The sequence below is a fragment of the Leuciscus leuciscus genome (assembly GCF_965113295.1).
Source record: "Leuciscus leuciscus genome assembly, chromosome: 17".
NCBI lineage: Eukaryota > Metazoa > Chordata > Actinopteri > Cypriniformes > Leuciscidae > Leuciscus > Leuciscus leuciscus.
In genome coordinates, this window is record NC_138741.1 from 21,438,360 (window position 1) to 21,456,846 (window position 18,487).

General features: G+C 38.0%; 2 protein-coding genes and 1 long non-coding RNA gene across 3 annotated transcripts in view; 1 reads left to right on the forward strand and 2 right to left on the reverse strand.

Annotated features, from left to right (window-relative positions):
- The window catches only part of LOC309479903, a 270,271-nt gene that overhangs the window by 4,775 nt on the left and 247,009 nt on the right, over positions 1–18,487 (forward strand). The window lies entirely within an intron of this gene.
- On the reverse strand, positions 3,498–13,398 carry slc22a15 (solute carrier family 22 member 15). The gene is made up of 12 exons (XM_082142413.1): positions 13,181–13,398; positions 11,592–11,738; positions 11,264–11,396; positions 9,740–9,904; positions 9,525–9,654; positions 7,722–7,943; positions 7,496–7,636; positions 7,328–7,410; positions 6,860–6,968; positions 5,235–5,307; positions 4,870–5,028; positions 3,498–4,587 (listed from the first exon to the last, which is right to left on the reverse strand). The coding sequence occupies exons 1-12, from the start codon at positions 13,262–13,264 to the stop codon at positions 4,531–4,533; spliced, it is 1,503 nt and encodes a 500-aa protein (XP_081998539.1). The 5' UTR covers positions 13,265–13,398; the 3' UTR covers positions 3,498–4,530.
- Positions 14,317–18,487, reverse strand: part of kif11 (kinesin family member 11) — a 7,515-nt gene continuing 3,344 nt past the window's right edge. Inside the window, exons 11-21 of the mRNA XM_082142819.1 lie at positions 18,320–18,485; positions 17,895–18,102; positions 17,610–17,782; positions 16,924–17,049; positions 16,672–16,830; positions 16,310–16,449; positions 15,958–16,237; positions 15,617–15,839; positions 15,330–15,496; positions 15,077–15,187; positions 14,317–14,801 (exon numbers count right to left, since the gene is read on the reverse strand). Of these exons, the coding sequence (XP_081998945.1) occupies positions 14,691–14,801; positions 15,077–15,187; positions 15,330–15,496; positions 15,617–15,839; positions 15,958–16,237; positions 16,310–16,449; positions 16,672–16,830; positions 16,924–17,049; positions 17,610–17,782; positions 17,895–18,102; positions 18,320–18,485 (1,864 nt within the window). The 3' untranslated portion in view covers positions 14,317–14,690. The remainder of the gene's footprint in view (positions 14,802–15,076; positions 15,188–15,329; positions 15,497–15,616; positions 15,840–15,957; positions 16,238–16,309; positions 16,450–16,671; positions 16,831–16,923; positions 17,050–17,609; positions 17,783–17,894; positions 18,103–18,319; positions 18,486–18,487) is intronic.

Genomic DNA, 18,487 nt, shown 5'->3' on the forward strand with positions numbered 1-18,487 from the left:
CTGTGAATTGAAAAAAATAAGGCTGCTTAAACTAGATAGATAGATAGATAGATAGATAGATAGATAGATAGATAGATAAATAATGGCAGATCATGTTATTTCCTTTTGTTCTTTTGAACATAATCCTCCTCACCTTAGGTGCACATGTTATTGCCTACTGTACTTCCTTAAGAGGAATATTCGTTCATGAGGAAAATATGAGGTGAAATTTCCAGCTGACTATGATGGGACTTGCTGTTGACCTAAGTTGACTGAATTTGAGTTATACAGAAATTCTCCTCAAAGCCTTGGGAGAATCCCAGCAAACGGCAGTGCCGCATTTTGAAGTCATTCATCAGACACAGATACTGAAGTTGGGTGGGGTTCCAGGGTTCAATAACAGGGTGACTGACATGCTTTAATAAAGAAGAATCAGCTCAGTGATAATGCTGCACCCACTGTCAGCACATGTGCATACGCTTTTGAGGCTGCAAAAATGCTTATGAATGAATGGGTTCAGCTCGACTGAGTGTCTACAACTCTTCAGGGAGGACTTGGAGGAGTTTCATGGGTAAATGCACTTTTTAGTGCTAAAATCAAACGGGATTATAAATACAGTACAATTGAATCTCAAATCACTCAATTCATGATGGTCACCAGTGATACTGTCACTCACAACTGATTAATAAAGAAACTTTTTGAAAGTCAGTCAGTTGTTCAGACAAGCTTGGCCCACTGAAGGCATTTACTTCAATTACGTAATTTTCATTCAACATCTAATGTTATTTCCATTCAAAGCAAGTTGCTTTTATAAGCATTTAAAGTTAGCATGAAACAGCATTTACCACACATTTTATTACCATAATGCGATGGATCATCTAAACCGGCACATAACAGGGGTTCCCAACCTTTTTTGTCCTAAATCAGGAGTGTCCAGTAATTCCTAAGTTTAAGATGTTAGCTTCACCAAGTTTCTAGTGACCCTGAAGACCTTGATTAGCAAGTTCGGGTGTTTAATTAGGGAAGACGGCGGCCCTCAGGGCTGCATTTCAGTCCAATTTTTATGTCCTTTCCTTGCTAACTTCGGATGCAGCCAACACTCTCAAATTTCCCTAAGTACTTCCCCTTGGGGGAATCCCTGACACCATTTTGTTCAATTTTGTGGATGAGGGAAGTTTTCGTTTCCTCGCTCCTCCGTCCTCCAGCCCGTGACCCGGAAACCGTTCGAACTCGGCCACCATGAAGGGCATCCCAATTCTCTAACTGCACCGCGAGGAGGTGAGGAATGAGGAGCGAGGAAGCTTCCTGAGGAGTCATGAGCAAGAATACACAGGTGTATCCTTCCCTCGAATTCTAAGGAGGTGAAGCTAAGACGCGAGGAAAGGAAATGAGGATGCACAAATAAGAAATGAGAAGCACCCACACAATACACTTCAGGCAGATCCATAGACACAAATGTGACATCACAACAACAGCAGTGCTCACACTTCATTTACTCACATGTGATCAAGGGCTTAGGGCGTTCCATTTAAACCCATTGTTTAAAGGGTTCCGCCAGTAGTGGGCGCTCGTGCAACATAAGCATCTGAGAGAGGGAAGTTAGCGAGGGAAGGGCATATTAAAGTGGAGTGCAAAAACATCAAAATAATTGTCCCAGGCCTGTTCCTCTTTTGTCTTTCACTGTCGTCACTCCTCCTTTTGTCCTTCCGGCGCTTCCCACGGCTCACCCTGCTTGCCACAGCAGCCTAAATTATTTAGATGATCCTGAGATTTTTTGATATTGTTGTAACTTAATTTATATTTACTTCACTTTATAAACTGTTTTGTCATGATCATGAAATACATATAGCCTATTAACAATAAAAAAAAGGCCTTTTGTTAGTATGCTAAATGTAAAATAGCATAGTAAAAGGCCATTTTTGATTGCTTCTATTAAAAATAAAGACAACATTTCGAAGAGTTTGTTATTTTTATTCTTTATTCTGAAGGCATTATTTTCACAGGTTCTTTTGCTTCTTTATACAGACAGAACCAGGCCTGAAGCGACAATCCTGCGAGTTCAGTCTCAGGTCATATTGTTCTATGATTTTCCAGAAATCGGTCTTCCTCCTAAGGCTTCATACCTGTGTTGATGAATCACCTTTCGAACACTTTCTTTCCACACCCACATTCGAACACAGTCAATGATACTGACCTGATATTGAACCTGAGGTACTTTTTCTGTACCAGGTGTGTGACAGTTGTTGTGCTTCCTGAATGTGATTATGTGCTGAAAGTGAGAAAGTGACATCACTCCAGGCTTAATTGCTTCCATTACATAAATAAAAAAGTAACAAATAAGTTTATACTGTCCATTATGATTTGTGGGAAATCAGTCTTTCTGGAAACAGCATTTGGGTTGCTCATAGATGTGTTTGAGTAAGGGAAGTGATTAAAATAAAGAGGGATTTTTTTTTTTTTTTGGTTTATGATTTTTTTTTATTATTAAAATTGGTTTATTTATTACTGATTAATCATTCCCTAAGCATCAAGTTTGGAAACATCTTCCTTGAGAAATCATGCTAATATGCTGATTTATCATCAATGTTGGAAACAGTTGTGCTGCTTAATATTTGTTTATAAGCTGTGATACTTTTTCAAGATTCTTTGATGAATAAAAAGTAAAAAAAGAGAAGCAAGTATTTAAAATAGAAATATTTTCTAACAATATACACTACCATTTAAAATTGTGGGGTCAGTAATTTTATTCTTATTTTTTTTTAAGAAATTAATTATTTTATTCAGTATGTGTTTTAAATTGATAAAAAGTGATAAAGATTTATATTGTTAGAAAAGATGTATATATATATATATATATATATATATGTATGTATATATAAATCATAAATGTGTATATATATACACAATATTACAATTAAATCTACAAAATATAATTAGGTTTATGTCTGAGAGACATAATAACAAATGATGCTGTTTGTTTGTTTTTATTATAAGTTGAACACAAGATATATATATATATATATATATATATATATATATAAAATATATATATATATATATATATATATATATATAAATAAATAATGCACTCAAGAAGCCACACCTTTGTACCTGCTGTTTATCTAGGTGGTGGTGGCGCAATGGATAAGACACATGCCTTTGGTGTGAGAGACCCGGGTTCGAATCCACTGTGAGACACCAATGTGTCCCTGAGCAAGACACTTAACCCCTAGTTGCTCCAGAGGCGTGCGACCTCTGACATATATAGCAATTGTAAGTCGCTTCGGATAAAAGCGTCAGCTAAATGAATAAATGTAAATGTAAATGTTATCTCCCTGAGCAGGGTGACACAATGCCCGTCAGGCCTTGGAGGAAGAATTAAAGAATGAAAACAGTTATTATAGTTAATGCCTGCTCTCTCTCAACCTGTTCCGTCAGCAACATGCAGCGCCACAGGCTGCGATTACAGCAAGGAAAGAGAGACGGAAACAAAAAAAAAACAGGTTTGCGGTTGAAAGTTGTGTGCCAGCTTCTTTAATACTCCCAGCTCCTGAATCTTGTGGTTCACCTGAGCACTGTTCACCTGCGTCAATGCTGACATCATCACCATGAGGCCTGGAACAGGTCAAAGGTTACCTCAGTTCAGGAGAAGTGGCCTTCAACACAGTGCCATCTACTGGTGACAGACGGACATGTACGTTCAAGCTCATATTACAGGCATTTATTTAAAAGCTTTTCCCTTGAATCTGAAGATTAAAACAAACGCATTTTCAGCAATGTACAGAAATATACACAAATATACATGTGTAACACTTTACTTCTCCCTTTGGAGAAAAATAATTGGTCTCTTAGAAGTATATTCACCCCCCCCAAAAAAATTATATCGTTATTCATGTTGATCCAAACATGCAATTTTTTTCCGGTGAAAAAACCCCATACATCAATTTATTCACTGATTATCCCCATGGAATTTCAAATCTCGTGGTCCAGATTTAAAAATGTCCTCACCTGACAGAAATTAAATCCCTAAAATTGCATGTTCCACAGATAAAATACCAGCATAGAAGTTTGGAACAAATACAATGGCAGTAAATAATTAAAATAATATAACTGACAATTAAGAATTTAGCTTGAACTATTTCTTTACAACAGCCTAAAATGATCTTTACCTCTAACAAAGATCCAGTATCACTATTTTGAAGTGTTGGCAACCATTATTGATTCATTGAATGTGAACATATACACGCTGGTGAATGTGGTCACATCTCACATTTAAAAATAAAAGATTTAAACAGTAGATCAAGATATCGGTTATACATATGGCAGTAAACACGTGAAATTAGCAGAGCTGTCAGACATTATGAGAAACTAGTTTACGACTGAGTATCTGGTCCTTTTTATTTTAAAACAGTCCTGATAGATACATCAGTTGAATTGATCCTTTCAGCAGATTTCTATTAGAAGGCACCTTTAGTCTTTCTGTGTGGGACAACATTCTGACACTGGTCAATTGTGCTTAGGGACTGATCAAACGTTTCCAAAATCCTTGTCTCAGTCACTATCAGCTCCGTTGTGGTCCATTAAATGCTTGTCTTCCAAAAGGTGGACCTGTAAAAAAACACACGACAATCCATTATAAAGAAAAGGTCTAATTGGGATTCTTATACAGTAATAATAAATGTAATGTAAATGAATGTAATGTAAGTCACTATAGATAATAAGCGTCTGCCAAATGCATAGAAAAGGTGGATGTAAACGTAAGGAGACATGAAACTACACAAAAATATAAGGACGCAAAATGCTGCGATCAACCAACCAGAAATAAGTACTCCAGAAAATGAATTAAACACTTGAATAGTCTTATGAAATTACAATTCTGCCCATATTTACCTGCGGCTCTAAGATTCGCTGGTATTTTGGGCTGGACAGTTCATCAAGAGTTTCAGCAGCAGGTTTATTGAGCGTCTCCGGTAGGAGGAGCCCGAGGCAGCCCGCCGAAATCCCACTCAAACAGAACACCATAAAAGGCATGGAGGTGTGCAAGGATTTCTGAAAGAAAAAAAACAAAACAATAAATCAGTCCATAATTAATATAATAATAATAATACAAATTTATTGTATATACATTTTGTTATATGTAAATTAATATATTACTAATTATTAATTACACAAGAAAACTTTGAGGAAAAATTAATACATTTTTGTAAAATTATAAAATTGGCATTTCTCAAGTCAGCCAGTTTATAGCTACTTACCAAACTCGGCACAAACGGTGCCAGAATTCCCCCAACTCTACAGGACATGGAACATACACCCAACCCTGCATTCCTAACACACACAAACACACTTACATTAGAATTAATCCAGCTGTGGGGTACTTTTGTTTTGTACTGACCAGAGGTCACATTAAAGGGATACTTCAGGATTTAGCATTAAGCTTTGTATTAGTAGAGAACCTGTGGTATTTTCGAATTACCGTGCTTTCTACCCTCATATCTCCCTGAGATGAGAGATTTATGTATTTTTTGTCTGGATAAAAAAATCCTCCGATGACGCAAAAATCGCCATTTTGCGTCATCGGAGGATTTTTTGGCTAGAGGCTAAAGACTACAGCCAGTAGGAGGAGCTGTCCCACATAGGTGGTGGGATCTCACTGACAGAATGTACACAGTGTCAGCCGTCTTTCTTTGGAAGCTAAGCTAACAGGCTCTTGTTCTGTGGAGAAAGCTGAGTAGTAGGAGAAAGCTGAGTATTAGGGGTTACCATACTGTTTTTCCCGGACATGTCTGGCCGTCGAGATCGTCCAAAATGTCCGGGATTCGGCTTTTGCTTTCTGCAGTCGCCATTCATTGTTTACATGCACAACTTTTGTTTCAATCTAACTGAATTCATTCCGATTGGTGAATCTGAATGTAGTGTTTACATGAACGCTAAACAAGTGACTGGTTGATGTGCGTTTTAACATTGCTAAGAAAATTCCCGCTCCTCCATGAGAGATAGGAGACCTGTGCGTCTCAGTAATCACGCCACCGGCCTCGCGCCGTTCTCCCGCGCCCCTCAGCCTCGTCCTGCCTCAAAATCCCGGACAAACTCGTCAGAGTCTCACTAGTAGCCTAGCCTTGTTGTTTTCAACTGCGCTCTCTAACCGGTAGGTGTGGCTTGGGAGTGGCCTCCTAGGGCAGCGAAGCAAGTGCATTCTGGGAGTTGTTGTCTTTCATCCACATAAGCCAGAAATAAATTTTCTGGCTTTTCTCAGTCTAGAAAGCTCCAAATTCAAAAATAATTTCACATTTCTTCTACATGAATGACCTATTTTAAATACACATTCATCTTTCCAGAGGTGAAGTATCCCTTTAACATTCGTGTGCTAAGTGTGGTGTTGAACATGAAAAGTGGCGCACAGTCTCTGTTAATTCAGAAATAAATAAATTTATTCTACCCCTCACACTTCACTTTTGAATTTCTGTGTGCATATGATATGATTCAGCGATTCCGTCTGCGTTTTCTGCATGGCGGAAATCATAGGGCCCTTTAACGGACCCCTGGCTATGGGGCACGGACCCCTGATCTAGCCTATATGCTCATCCTGTAAGTTCACGATTAAAAATAAAAATGTGAATGAAAACAAAAGCTCTTATTATTATTGAAATTTGAAAATTAAATTGAAAGGTAATATTAGATTATAATGGAATTTCTATGACCCTGTTGGTCAAAATGATGGACAATGAGAAAGTCTACTGTGGGACTGACATCACCTACACTAGAGGGCGCAGTTTGCCCAAGCACAGATGCTTATTCTGTAAGGACATACATTTTATTACACGTTTCTACTTGTATAAGAGCTAAAAACACATTACGTCAAAACATGCAAGTAAAGTACCTGATGACAGTTGGGTAGAGCTCTGACGTATACACATACGCAATATTAAATGCAGCACTGACCAGCAGTTTTCCCACTAGAGCCAATGACGTGGCACTTACTAAGGACCCTAAAAAAAAGCAAACAACAGGCTTGACATGATGTAGAATATTGTTGAATCTTTTTATGTTCACACAAATATTTAAACATGTTAAGAAATTTGCTGGGAAAATTGCTGAATATATATAAATGTGTATATACATACAGTATATTTACATACCGGCCCTAAAAAAAGTATACTTTTAAAGCATACTTTACAAATAATTACATAGATCGAAATGTAAACCAAGTGGCATCTGCAATACTAAAACTTCTTATCTATAATAATGTTAAAAAAAAAACTCATACTGTATGATGACAGATATACTCTGCGGCAAAATGGGAAATTTGATTCTAGTGAAAACCTAATTTATTCGGAAAGATGATCACCTGATACAGGTACAACCATTGTGAGCAGGCAGGATACACCTGCAAAGGCGAGAAAATTGGCCATTGACTTCCTCCTGCCTGCCCTGAAAGACAACAAATATGCTCAGATAATAATCGGAGAGAGTCTGATACAGCAGCGTGTGGATGTGATTGTGCGAGTGTGTTTACCACTGTTTGTTAATGAAGTACATGCAGAGAGGGTAAGCAGGGAGTTCCACCAGCCCATACATGGCAACACTAAGGTAACGATTCCCTTTCTCTTCACTGGCATTGAGCGTCAACCCGTAATACACAAGGCTACAGGCATACCTGCGAAATATGCATACACACACAAAGATTGAGTACATAAAAATGCACAAATGTTCAAATAGTTCAATGATATACAAATACTCACCACACATACATGAGCACCACAGTCCTCCAGCGCAGTATGGGATGTGTGAACAGCTGGAAAACCCCAGGGCTGGCTGCGTCCGGATTGCTGGTGTTGGCGGTCCGGCGGAGCTTCACTAGAATTCTGCCTTTCCCGTTCCTCACAGCAAAATACTGCAGGATGTCCTCGGCCTGCTTTGTGTGACCCCGAGAATAAAGCCAGCGTGGAGATTCTGGCAAATTCCTGGCATAGTCAGGGAAACACAATCACAGAAATTAGCTAGACATTCGCATCAAGAAAACATGTTTAAGAGATATAATGACATTTTAGATTAGATTCCCATATGATATGAACCTTTTTGAGGGGTGAATTTTTCAAGTCTTTTAATTATAATACAGGATTAATACTTTTCCTTGTGGTTGAGCTAGTTTTTTGCTCTTTTGCCACATTTATTGACATGCAATATCAGTGAAAGGAAAGGAAATTCGTTTTTAAATGTTTTTTTATTTTTATTTTTTTTATTGTTAATTTAGGCTAATTTTATGGCAACAGGGTAGAAGTACCAAAAAATACACAAACATAAAATTAATTTACATTATAATTCAAAAGTTTTGGGTCAGTAAGATTTTTTTTTTTGAGAGAAATAAATACTTTTTCAGTAAAGATGCATTCAAATTTCTCAAAAGTAAAAGACAAAGTAAACAAATTATATTTCAAATAAATGCTGTTCCTTTGAACTTTCTATTCATTAAAAAAAATCCTGAAAATATTGTTACACATTTCAAAAGAAATATTAAGCAGCATAACTGATTCAACATTTATAATAATTCGAAATATTTTTAAACACCAAATCCTGATATTAGAATGATTTCTGAAGGGTCATGTGACACTGAAGACTGGAGTAATGATGCTGAAAATTCAGCTTTGCATCACAGGAATACACTACATTTAAAGAAATATTGAAATAGAAACCAGTTAATTTAAATTGTAATAATACAATATTACAGTTTTTACTCTATTTTGTAATCAAATAAATTCTGCCTTAATAAAAGAGACCTTTTATTCAAAAACATTAAAAAAATAATCTTACAGACCACAAACTTTTGAATGGCACTGTATAGATACTAGTTTAGGTGCACTTGAGATATCTTTAAAGTCCCCCTGTGGTGAATCTTTTTATGTATAAAGCTTTTAAATGTTGTTGTTTATGTATATGTCTATGTGGTGCTTTTAATATACTTTAAGACAAACCATGTACAAATTCAAAAGTCAACACCATTGCTGAGTATTTTCTCCGTAAAACTGCAGTGAACCAAAGACAGTCAAAAACGCGGTTTGAAATCGCTGGTGTTTCTGACATCACAAACTACCTTGTAACTAATCACGTCAACGTGTGATCATCAACAATGGATCTCTGAGCTGGTGCGAGTGAGAGGAGGCGGGGCTAATTTGCATATTCATAGAACCATATACTAAATGAGGCAAAGGTGTAGAGTTACATTCAAGATGTTTTAAGGCATGAAGAAAGTTTTTTCCTTGAATTTTTATTTTATTTTAAATATGTCATTTTGGTGATCAAAGATGAGTTTTAAGGGATACAATTATTGACTACAGGGGGACTTTAAGAGAACACAAATAACTTTTTTTTTTGTCTAGAATGCATCTTCACCAAGGCTTAGTGTTCTCGACACCAAAAGCAGCTTTACAAAGCACCCTTTCACTGTAAACAAATCACTTGTGACAATATCATCCTGGTGGCTTCTAATGAAGTCACAGTGCTGTAGTTTAACAGGAAGTAATGATCCGACTAAACCACTTGCTTACACACAAAGCAGGAAGAGCAAAAGTCCAGGACAATTGGCCACAGTTGCTAGGCTCCGCCACGGCCGCACATAATAACCTAAGGCGCCGAACAGAGCGATGCCCACTGCAAAGGTCATATTAGTCAAGGTCCCTGGATCAAAGACAATCAAATTAGCTTTATAAGACTACTGTGAAAGTAAACAACAAAAGTGATTTTATTATTAATTCATGTGCACCTGTCATAGCCCAGTAGGACTTTCCCACATATTCCTGAGTGAGAACAAAGCAGACCAATGCCATTCCTCCGTTCATCAACCCCACCAGCAGTCGAGACACAGCAAACAACTCATAGCTGGGCGCTAACGCTGTGCAGTACCCAAACAGGACCTCAAAAAACAGACCTGAGAGAAAACGGTTTAAACAGAGGTCACAATAACAACACCACATTAAACTGTTGTTAAAGGAAAGGTTTTATGTTAGTTTCTTTGCTCTTGGCTTTCAGTTGGTTGTGTATCAGAAACAACATATAACTTCTTTGTAAAGCAGCTATAGATGGTCAAATAGATGGAAAAAGAAATGGCCAAATCCCAATTGAGAATGCAAATACTACAATGATGTAATCCGTGATGATTAAATTAAGTACACAAAACATTTCAGATTGTATTCCTAAATGACTTAAAATGATAAAAATGAACACTTTAAAAGGATAGTCACCCTCAAGCCATCCTAGGTGTATATGACATTCTTCTTTCAGACGAATACAATCTGAGTTATATTTAAAAAAAATGTCCTTGCTCTTCCAAGCTTTATATTGGAAGTGAATGGATGTATTTTTTATTGTTTTTAAGTCCATCAAAGTGCATCATTCCATGATCAAAGTCCTCCACACGGCTCTGGGGGGTTAACCAAGCCCTTCTGAAGCGAAGCTTCATGTAAGAAAAATATCCATATTTAAAACTTTAACGACTAAAATAACTAGCTTCCGGCAGACGGCCGTACGCATCGATTTACGGCAAAAGAGTAACCCTAGACCTTGACACATTGGCGAACACGGAAGTGCAGAGGATAGAGCAAAACAAAACACCAGTCACGATTTAGAAGTCTAAAACGACCATTTTTAAAGAGAGATGTAGGAGGAACTTGAGTTTGTTGCCCAGCCCTGTTTGTTTGAACCGCGAGAGGCGTCAAAGCTTACACTACTCCTACATCCTACGTCATACATCGTCAAGTGTTACTCTTTTGGCGTAAGTCGACTTGTGTAGGCCGCCTGCCGGAAGCTAGTTATTTTAGTTGATAGTTTTAAATATGGATATTTTTCTTCCACAAATGCATCACTTCGCTTCAGAAGGCCTTTATTAACCCCCAAAGCCGTGTGGAGCACTTTTATCATGGATGGATACACTTTGATGGACTTCAAAAAATATACATTCATTCACTGCCATTATAAAGCTTGGAAGAGCCAGGACTTTTTGTAATATAACTCCGATTGTATTCGTCTGAAAGAAGAATGTCATATACACATATGACGACTTGAGGGTGAGTAAATCATGGGCTAATTTTTATTTTTGGGTGAACTATCACTTTTAGGCTGACATCATCTACAAAAAAAAGTTTAAACAGACTGCAGATGTTTAGTACTTGTGGTTAAAGGTTAGAAAACCCGTAACCTGGAATGTTTGAGGCCTTGAAAGCACTGTAATAATATGAAAATGTAGATTATAATTTAGTAAAGAACAGACACCAGTTAATCTAAATCCTACCAGTTAGAAAAACTGGCTTCCTTCCGATCTTATCAGAGAGTGGTCCAAACAGGACATTTCCGATCAGCACACCAGCAAAGAACAGGGACCCAGCCAAGTTCACTTTGTAGGCTTCATGTTTAATTAGGAACCACTGCAAGAGAAGATCAAAAGAAATATCAAATAGTTTGAATATGCATTCATTCATCTGCTGTCCTGTCCAGACACAAAGATTATAATACAAACACAGTTCTTCCTGATTTGATATAAAGTATAGATTTGTTTTCGAAAGACTGAGCAAGCTTAAACCAAGTTTGTTTGATGCGCAACACTGATGACAGTCTCTTACCTCAGTCACGATTGAGCTGATATCCTCAGTGAACTTCACACTGTGTTGAGTTACATCACCATCCACACCTTCAGTAAACGGTTCTACATGATATTCTGGCACAGCACCCACTAAAATTATGAGCATGGACTGACATGCCATGTAAATCTGTTTAAAAAAAAAAAGACACATTTTTCAGGTTACTTAATTTTCATTAATCTAGACCCAGTTCCCTTCCAGTAAATTAACAATATTTGCACTGATCTCAGATCGCAAAGACGCATCTTCCCCGATTCTAGCCTAACTGAAGAACCACCAGATCATCACTAATCCTTCAACACATTACACAATGGGTGTAATTTGAGAGACTGTGGGTTGTAGGCCTCTCCAGTTCTCTGTCTAAATATTAGAGGACCAGGTGTTGGGTTAAGCTGAAAACTGGACTCATCAGAGAAGATCAGAATCAGACAGATCTGTCTTTGTGAAGGACGCGTGACACAAGCCATGTACAAGGTTATCCTGGAAGAAAACATGCTTCTTTCTGCTGTTCCCCAAATCGAAGGATTGGCTTTTCCCACAGGAAAATGCTCCATGCCACACAGCCAGGACAATCAAGGTTGAGGACGGAGGACCACCAGATCAAGACTCTGTCATGGCCATCACAATATCCAGACCTGAACCCCACTGAAAACCTCTGGAATGTGATCAAGAGGAAGATGGAATGTCACAAGCCATCAAACAAAGCTGAGCTGCTTGAATTATTTTGCCAGGAGTGGCAAAGTCACTTAACAGCAATGTGAAAGATTGGTGGTGGAGAGCATGCCATTGCCAAGACACATGAAAGCGGTATTTGGAAATCAGGGTCATTCCACCAAATATTGATTTCTAAACTCTTCATAAGTTTTTTTTTTTTTTTTTATGAATATAAGCTCATTTTCTTTATAATATTCAAGGTCTGAAAACATGGCATCTTTTTTTATAATTTGGACCAGTTGTCATTTTCTGCAAACACATGCTCTATGCTCATGCTTTTGTAATTAATGATCTTTAAATAATTGTGCTTATATGTACTGTCAGTGTCACAAACATGCTATATCAGCTTCATCACTCAACTTTTAGGGGGCAGTTTTTTTTATATATTTTCCACATGTAAGTTACGTTCCATTAAGAAACATCCTGCCATCTTCATTATAATGAATGCTAAAGTTGTGAACGCCTATTCGACAGTTTTGAATCATATTGAGCAATAGGTAGGGAAAACATACATTTGGAAGCAGGAGATATCTGAATATTAACTCAAAGTATTACATGATATATAAACATCTTCGGTTTTGTTGCCCAGTGTAATGGCTCCAGGGCCTTAAATTGAAAATTCAATACTAATGACACAAGCAAGCATATTAATGCCTGACTGAAACTAGGTCAAATTAAAGCAAATACATCCTACTGCAAGAAGATAAGATAATGCAAATATGACAAGGCTTTAAAGGTTTGAACCCTCAAATATAAGTTTTGCATAATTACTGACTTGTGTGACCAGAAATATAAAATGTGCCTAAACAAACACATGTTAGTCCAATGTTTACGGATTTGCATGTTTCATTAGTTACCTGTAGGAAAACCAGGATGGTGATCATCCGCTTCTGATGTCTACCGAATTCTCCAACCACCTGGAAAGCCTCCTCTATATCCATCCCAGGGTCAAATCATTCGACTGCATGCCATCGAGTGTATTTTTACATTTTCAATAATGGATCTGATAGCAACTGAGGTTGCAGATGCTCCGCTGTAATCTGGCTTCCCTTTGCAGACGTGGAATGAAACCACGTGGTACATAGTGTGATTCTGATTGCACGAGACTTTGGCATAAATGCACGTGCTTTAGACAGCGGTTCTGATTGGACTAGCGGAAACTGAAATTGAAACGGGCCTCCCACGTTGTTATTGATTTTAATTTTATTAGACAAACTTTATTTGTTAATCAATAGTACTGTAGCCGTGATGTCAAAACCCGGAAGACTTATTCGTCAGTGGTTCTCGAGATTGTTATATGGGTTTTTCAATTTAGGAGTAAAAAAAAAAAAAAAAAAAGGCGGCCTATGGCAAATTGACGATACTCGGACGTTTTGTTCGCCAATGTCAGTAGCTAACAGTTCATATCTAGTTACGTTTTTATTTTATTTTAAATATATAAAAGCTTCTAAATTAGCGTTTTCGATATGGGCGACGTTGTTGAACAAAACGACCAAGTATCGTCAACTTAAGTTTCCCCACAAACCTTATTTTACTCATAAATTGAAAAACCTATAGAAAAATCTCGAGAAAACACTTACGAATTAGTCTTCTGGGTTTTGGCGTAACGACTGCATCTTTTCATAAAAGATGATCAATGTCATTACTGCTGAAGTAGAATATTTTAGCAGGTGTAAGGAAATTAACCAAATATGAAACACTCATTTGTGCACTTGAATTGAGAGACAATTAATCATGCACAAAATTGTAACAGTTAATAATAAAATAACCAATATAGTACATCTTTTTTGTTTTCCTAAACACCCTATTTCATGCACAAATCTTACTCAATATGGAAAGTTTCATTAAATAAGGTTAGAGCAATTCTTACATTTAAATTTATTTAATTATACTAATTCAAACCTCCTTCACAAGTAGACATTTTCTTTCTTATAAGAACCTTAAATCCCTTAAATTGTGGAAAAAATAAAATAAATAACTAAGCCAACCAATATTACATTCAACAAACAATTTAATAGAAAGAATAAACTTTATACAAATTTTAATATAGAACCATATTTAAAAAATATGTTTTATTGGTTCAAATATGGAGTGGATCAATTTATTTGAGCTTTTAATTAAACATACAAATGTTCAACAAAAACAAACCACAAAAAAAGCAAGCTCTAAAGTAGTGAAACTAACAGTAAGAAATCACCCAGAAGTTATAACTTTTAATATTAAACTGTGACTGAGGAAACAGACATGAAAAAGAAAGTACATAGACAAAACATGTTTAAAAAGAAGTACACAGAAGAAACACAGAAGTTTAAAATGATGCACTTTAAGACATCCAAGGAGAGAGTAGAAACTGCAACATAATTAAGTTTAATTCTGACACCTGAGTGGTAGTTTAGAACGTGGCGGCGTAATCATACTCTCATTCTCCATCTTTGAATGGTCCAAGGATTTATTGCTGTTTTCCTTCTTGCTTTTCTTCTAGTTAGACAAAAAGAACAAAATATTGTCAATCTGCATCTACAACCAATGAGTTTGATGATTATTTACCAACACTGTAAAGGTGTGGTCACATTTAACATTGTTTGGAAAATGTTCACGGCAAAATCCAGTCATTTCAATAGAAAGCTGCATTTGTTGTAACTTGTGTGAGCAGTACTTCATACATCACTACACACATCACTACACTATTGACAATAGACCTTTTTTGCACGTGAAATTTTGCTAATGTGACAAATGGGTGCAAAATGTCTCACCTTGAAGAAGGGAACCCTTCCGTTCTCAAAACACGTCAGGTTCTCATCAGAGCACGACTGTTCGGTGATGTTTCCATCGCTAGAAACACTGACTTCATCCTCCAGAGAATCCTAAAAATCGAATTGAGATTACACCAGTCCAAAAAACAATAGCATTACAGCACCTTGAAATAAATCTTAATAATAGCTAACATTGATAGCGTTTCCACTGATTCAAACTCCTCCTGTAATATAAAGAATATGGATGGACTACCTGGTCGAGAGGTTTCTCCTCTTCTGTCTCTCTGACAGTTTCACACTGGTTCAGTGCACACTGAAGCTTTTCCTGCTGAGCTCTGAACTCCTCTGCCAGCTCCTCTCGACTCCTCGGCTTGTTTAGCACACGTGGGTACATATATTCCCTACGCTGAGGGGTCGTTCCTGCAAAGATACACACATCACATTACTGCCCTGTACACATGGACCGATAACTTGCACTTGAGCAGTGACTATACCCAAAATGCTATATTTTGAATATTTCCCTCACAACTTTTCTCTTACCTGTTGGTAAATCTTGCCGTAGCTCTGAGCTGATGAAGTTGTGTACAGTGTCCAGTGCCTGAGTGCTGATGGAGGAGAGGGTCTCTTTGTGCTCCTGCATGGTAGCATCATCTTTACTGGTCTGCAATTCCACACGACCCAGAATTCCTTCCATTTCCTGCTGCATGGAAGTCAAACGGGCTTCACAGTCCTGAACGGCTTTCTTCTCCTTTTCCTCTACAGACTGCATGCATACAGAAAATAAGGGATAGGGATAGTCTCAAACACCAGAAATGCATCATGGAAGTAGACAAATAGTCAAGTGCAAAAGACTGTGGGCAATGAGACAGGACCAAACTAACCTTTAGCAAGTCTTCCACAGCCGTGTCGGTCTCCCTGATGAGTGTAAGCTGTTCTTGGGCTTTATTCTCAGTTGAGTTTCTGGCTTCGTGACACCACGCAAGTCCTGACTCAGCCAGCGAGTCAAGCGATGTCTGTAGCAGTCCGCAGTATCCGGCACACTCCTCCAGTGCTCTCTCTCCCTCTTCCGTCACTCCATTCATCTCTGTTATCACTCCGTCCACAGAAGAGCCCAGTCGAGCACGGACAGACACAGTGTGCTCCTCGGTCGCAGTACATTTACTACAATAAAAACCATTTATTAGGGTTTCGTTACAGGAAACTTGAAGTTATATGTTGTGAATATCCTCTCACCTCTGTATGGAGCTCTCTAGTGTTTCTAGTGGAACAATCTGGGCAGATGCGGCCTGTGAAAGACCCTCAAAGTCAGTCTGAGTGTCCAACGCCAAGAGATTCATTTGGTTCTGCAAACACTGAACCAGCTCGGCCACACGCTGTAAAAAGGAACAATTTAAGCAGTTTAAGAACTAGTGGTCAAAAGAGATTTAGACAAAAGTTCTGTCACAGAACTTTACAGGAGAACTCTTTTTTAATTGGTTACATTCATACCCATAAAGCTTGTGACCATCTGAGCCAATCAATTTAACAGAAATGTGATTGCTTGGATTAAAGACAATCCTCCTCTTCAAGAAACTGTCCAGGGGTTATAGACCTACCGCCTGATGGCTGTTTCCAGCTTGGCTAATCTGTTGCTTGAGCTTGTCGTGTTCAGCACGCAGAGTGCTAAAGCCCTGCACAGCGCACTCTCGCATACTGGCCAACGATTCAGTGTAAGAGTCAAAAAATGACATCATCTCTGATTTCAGACCCCGCATCTGTAAGATAAAATTTTACCATGACTTATTACAAATCTTAAATAAGCAGTAAACTGGCATAACAACAGGTCAAGTCATTCTTCTCACACATACCTGCTCATTCAGAGTGTGGTATCTGTGAAGGGTTTGCTTCAGACTGTCATTCGTGGCCATGACAGACCTGATTCCTGGCACCGCCTGGGCGACCAGAACCTCCTCTAGATGCTGCTTGTGTTCATCCTAAAAAAAAAATCAAAAAATAAAAAAATAAAAAATAAAAAAAGGGTCAAGTAATGGTGATCAATATAATGCCTAAAATTAGAATTAGGATAAATGGGCATGCACAATTAAATATCCATTACTGGTAAATTAAAATGTCTAATATGGATCATCATAACCCCCCCCCAAAAAATCACAGTCTTGGAAAGTGACTTATAGCGTAGGCCTGGAAAAGTAATTGTAATTAATAAAACTCCATGGGCAATTTTATGAATGATATTTTACCAGTTATGTCAAGCTCAAATATTTTAATCAGATTGAAATTGTGTATTTTTTTTAATTTATAAAAAAAAAAAAATCCATATCCAATGTAAATGTATTGGTTTATTTAAAAACAAAGAGCATGCAGCTCAAATTCAGTTATTATAATTATGGTAACTTCTCAGAAACTAGCAGTGCCCATAGATTAAAACAAGTAAAAAATAAATAAGCCTTTTGTGGTTTCAAGACTGCACAAAAAAATAAAAGTAAAAAAAATAAATAAATACATATAAATACATTTGGACTGTTTGAGTTCTTACCAGTATTTCCAGCATGCTGTTCTGAGCCTCCTGAGAGAGTTTCTCCTGATGTAACACTCGTTCCTTGCACCGCTCTACACCTTCTCCAACAGCTTCTTTAATACAGCTGTAAGACTCACAGACAGCACCTAATGTCTCCTTAAACACTGTGCCGTTTGTATTCAGCAGCTCACCTACACAGAAACATTTAAACAGGCATTCATTAGATCAGTTTTCTGGAAGTGATTTTAAACACCTATAAACAGGGTTATTACATGAAGAGTGCATCCATGTGATATATCTTACCCACAGAAGAGCGGTAATAATCAATCATCGCAGCATGTTTGTGGCTCTGCTCCTGCAGCGAGGTCTGCATGCTGTTGTAGCAGTTCTCCATGCGTTGGGCGAAGTTCTCCTGGACCTCCCCGTTATGATGCTCCACCTCCTTCTTCCTCTGCAGCTTAGCGTGGAGACCGCTAACGTCCTGCGTGCTGGCCTCAGCAGTGCTCAACAGCTGGATGAGAGAGACTCAATTAGGAGAGCGTGCATGTATGCATTTATTATCAGTGCATCATCGAATGACACACACACACACAGATTCCTTCTACCATCACAGACACACACACACAATCCGATTCCTTCCACACACACACACACACACACACACACAATCCGATTCCTTCTACCATCACAGACACACACACAATCCGATTCCTTCTACCATCACAGACCTGGTCAGCAGTGCTGTATAGTTGACCCTCATTACTCTGGAGCTGTAAAGCAATGAACTCCTCCTGAGTGAGGCGGTGCCTGGTCTCCGTTAGGTCCTTGTGAGCCTCCTCCAGTTTCTGGCTCTTGTCCTGCAGGTTCTCGGTGCACTGGTCCAGTTTTTGCTTACT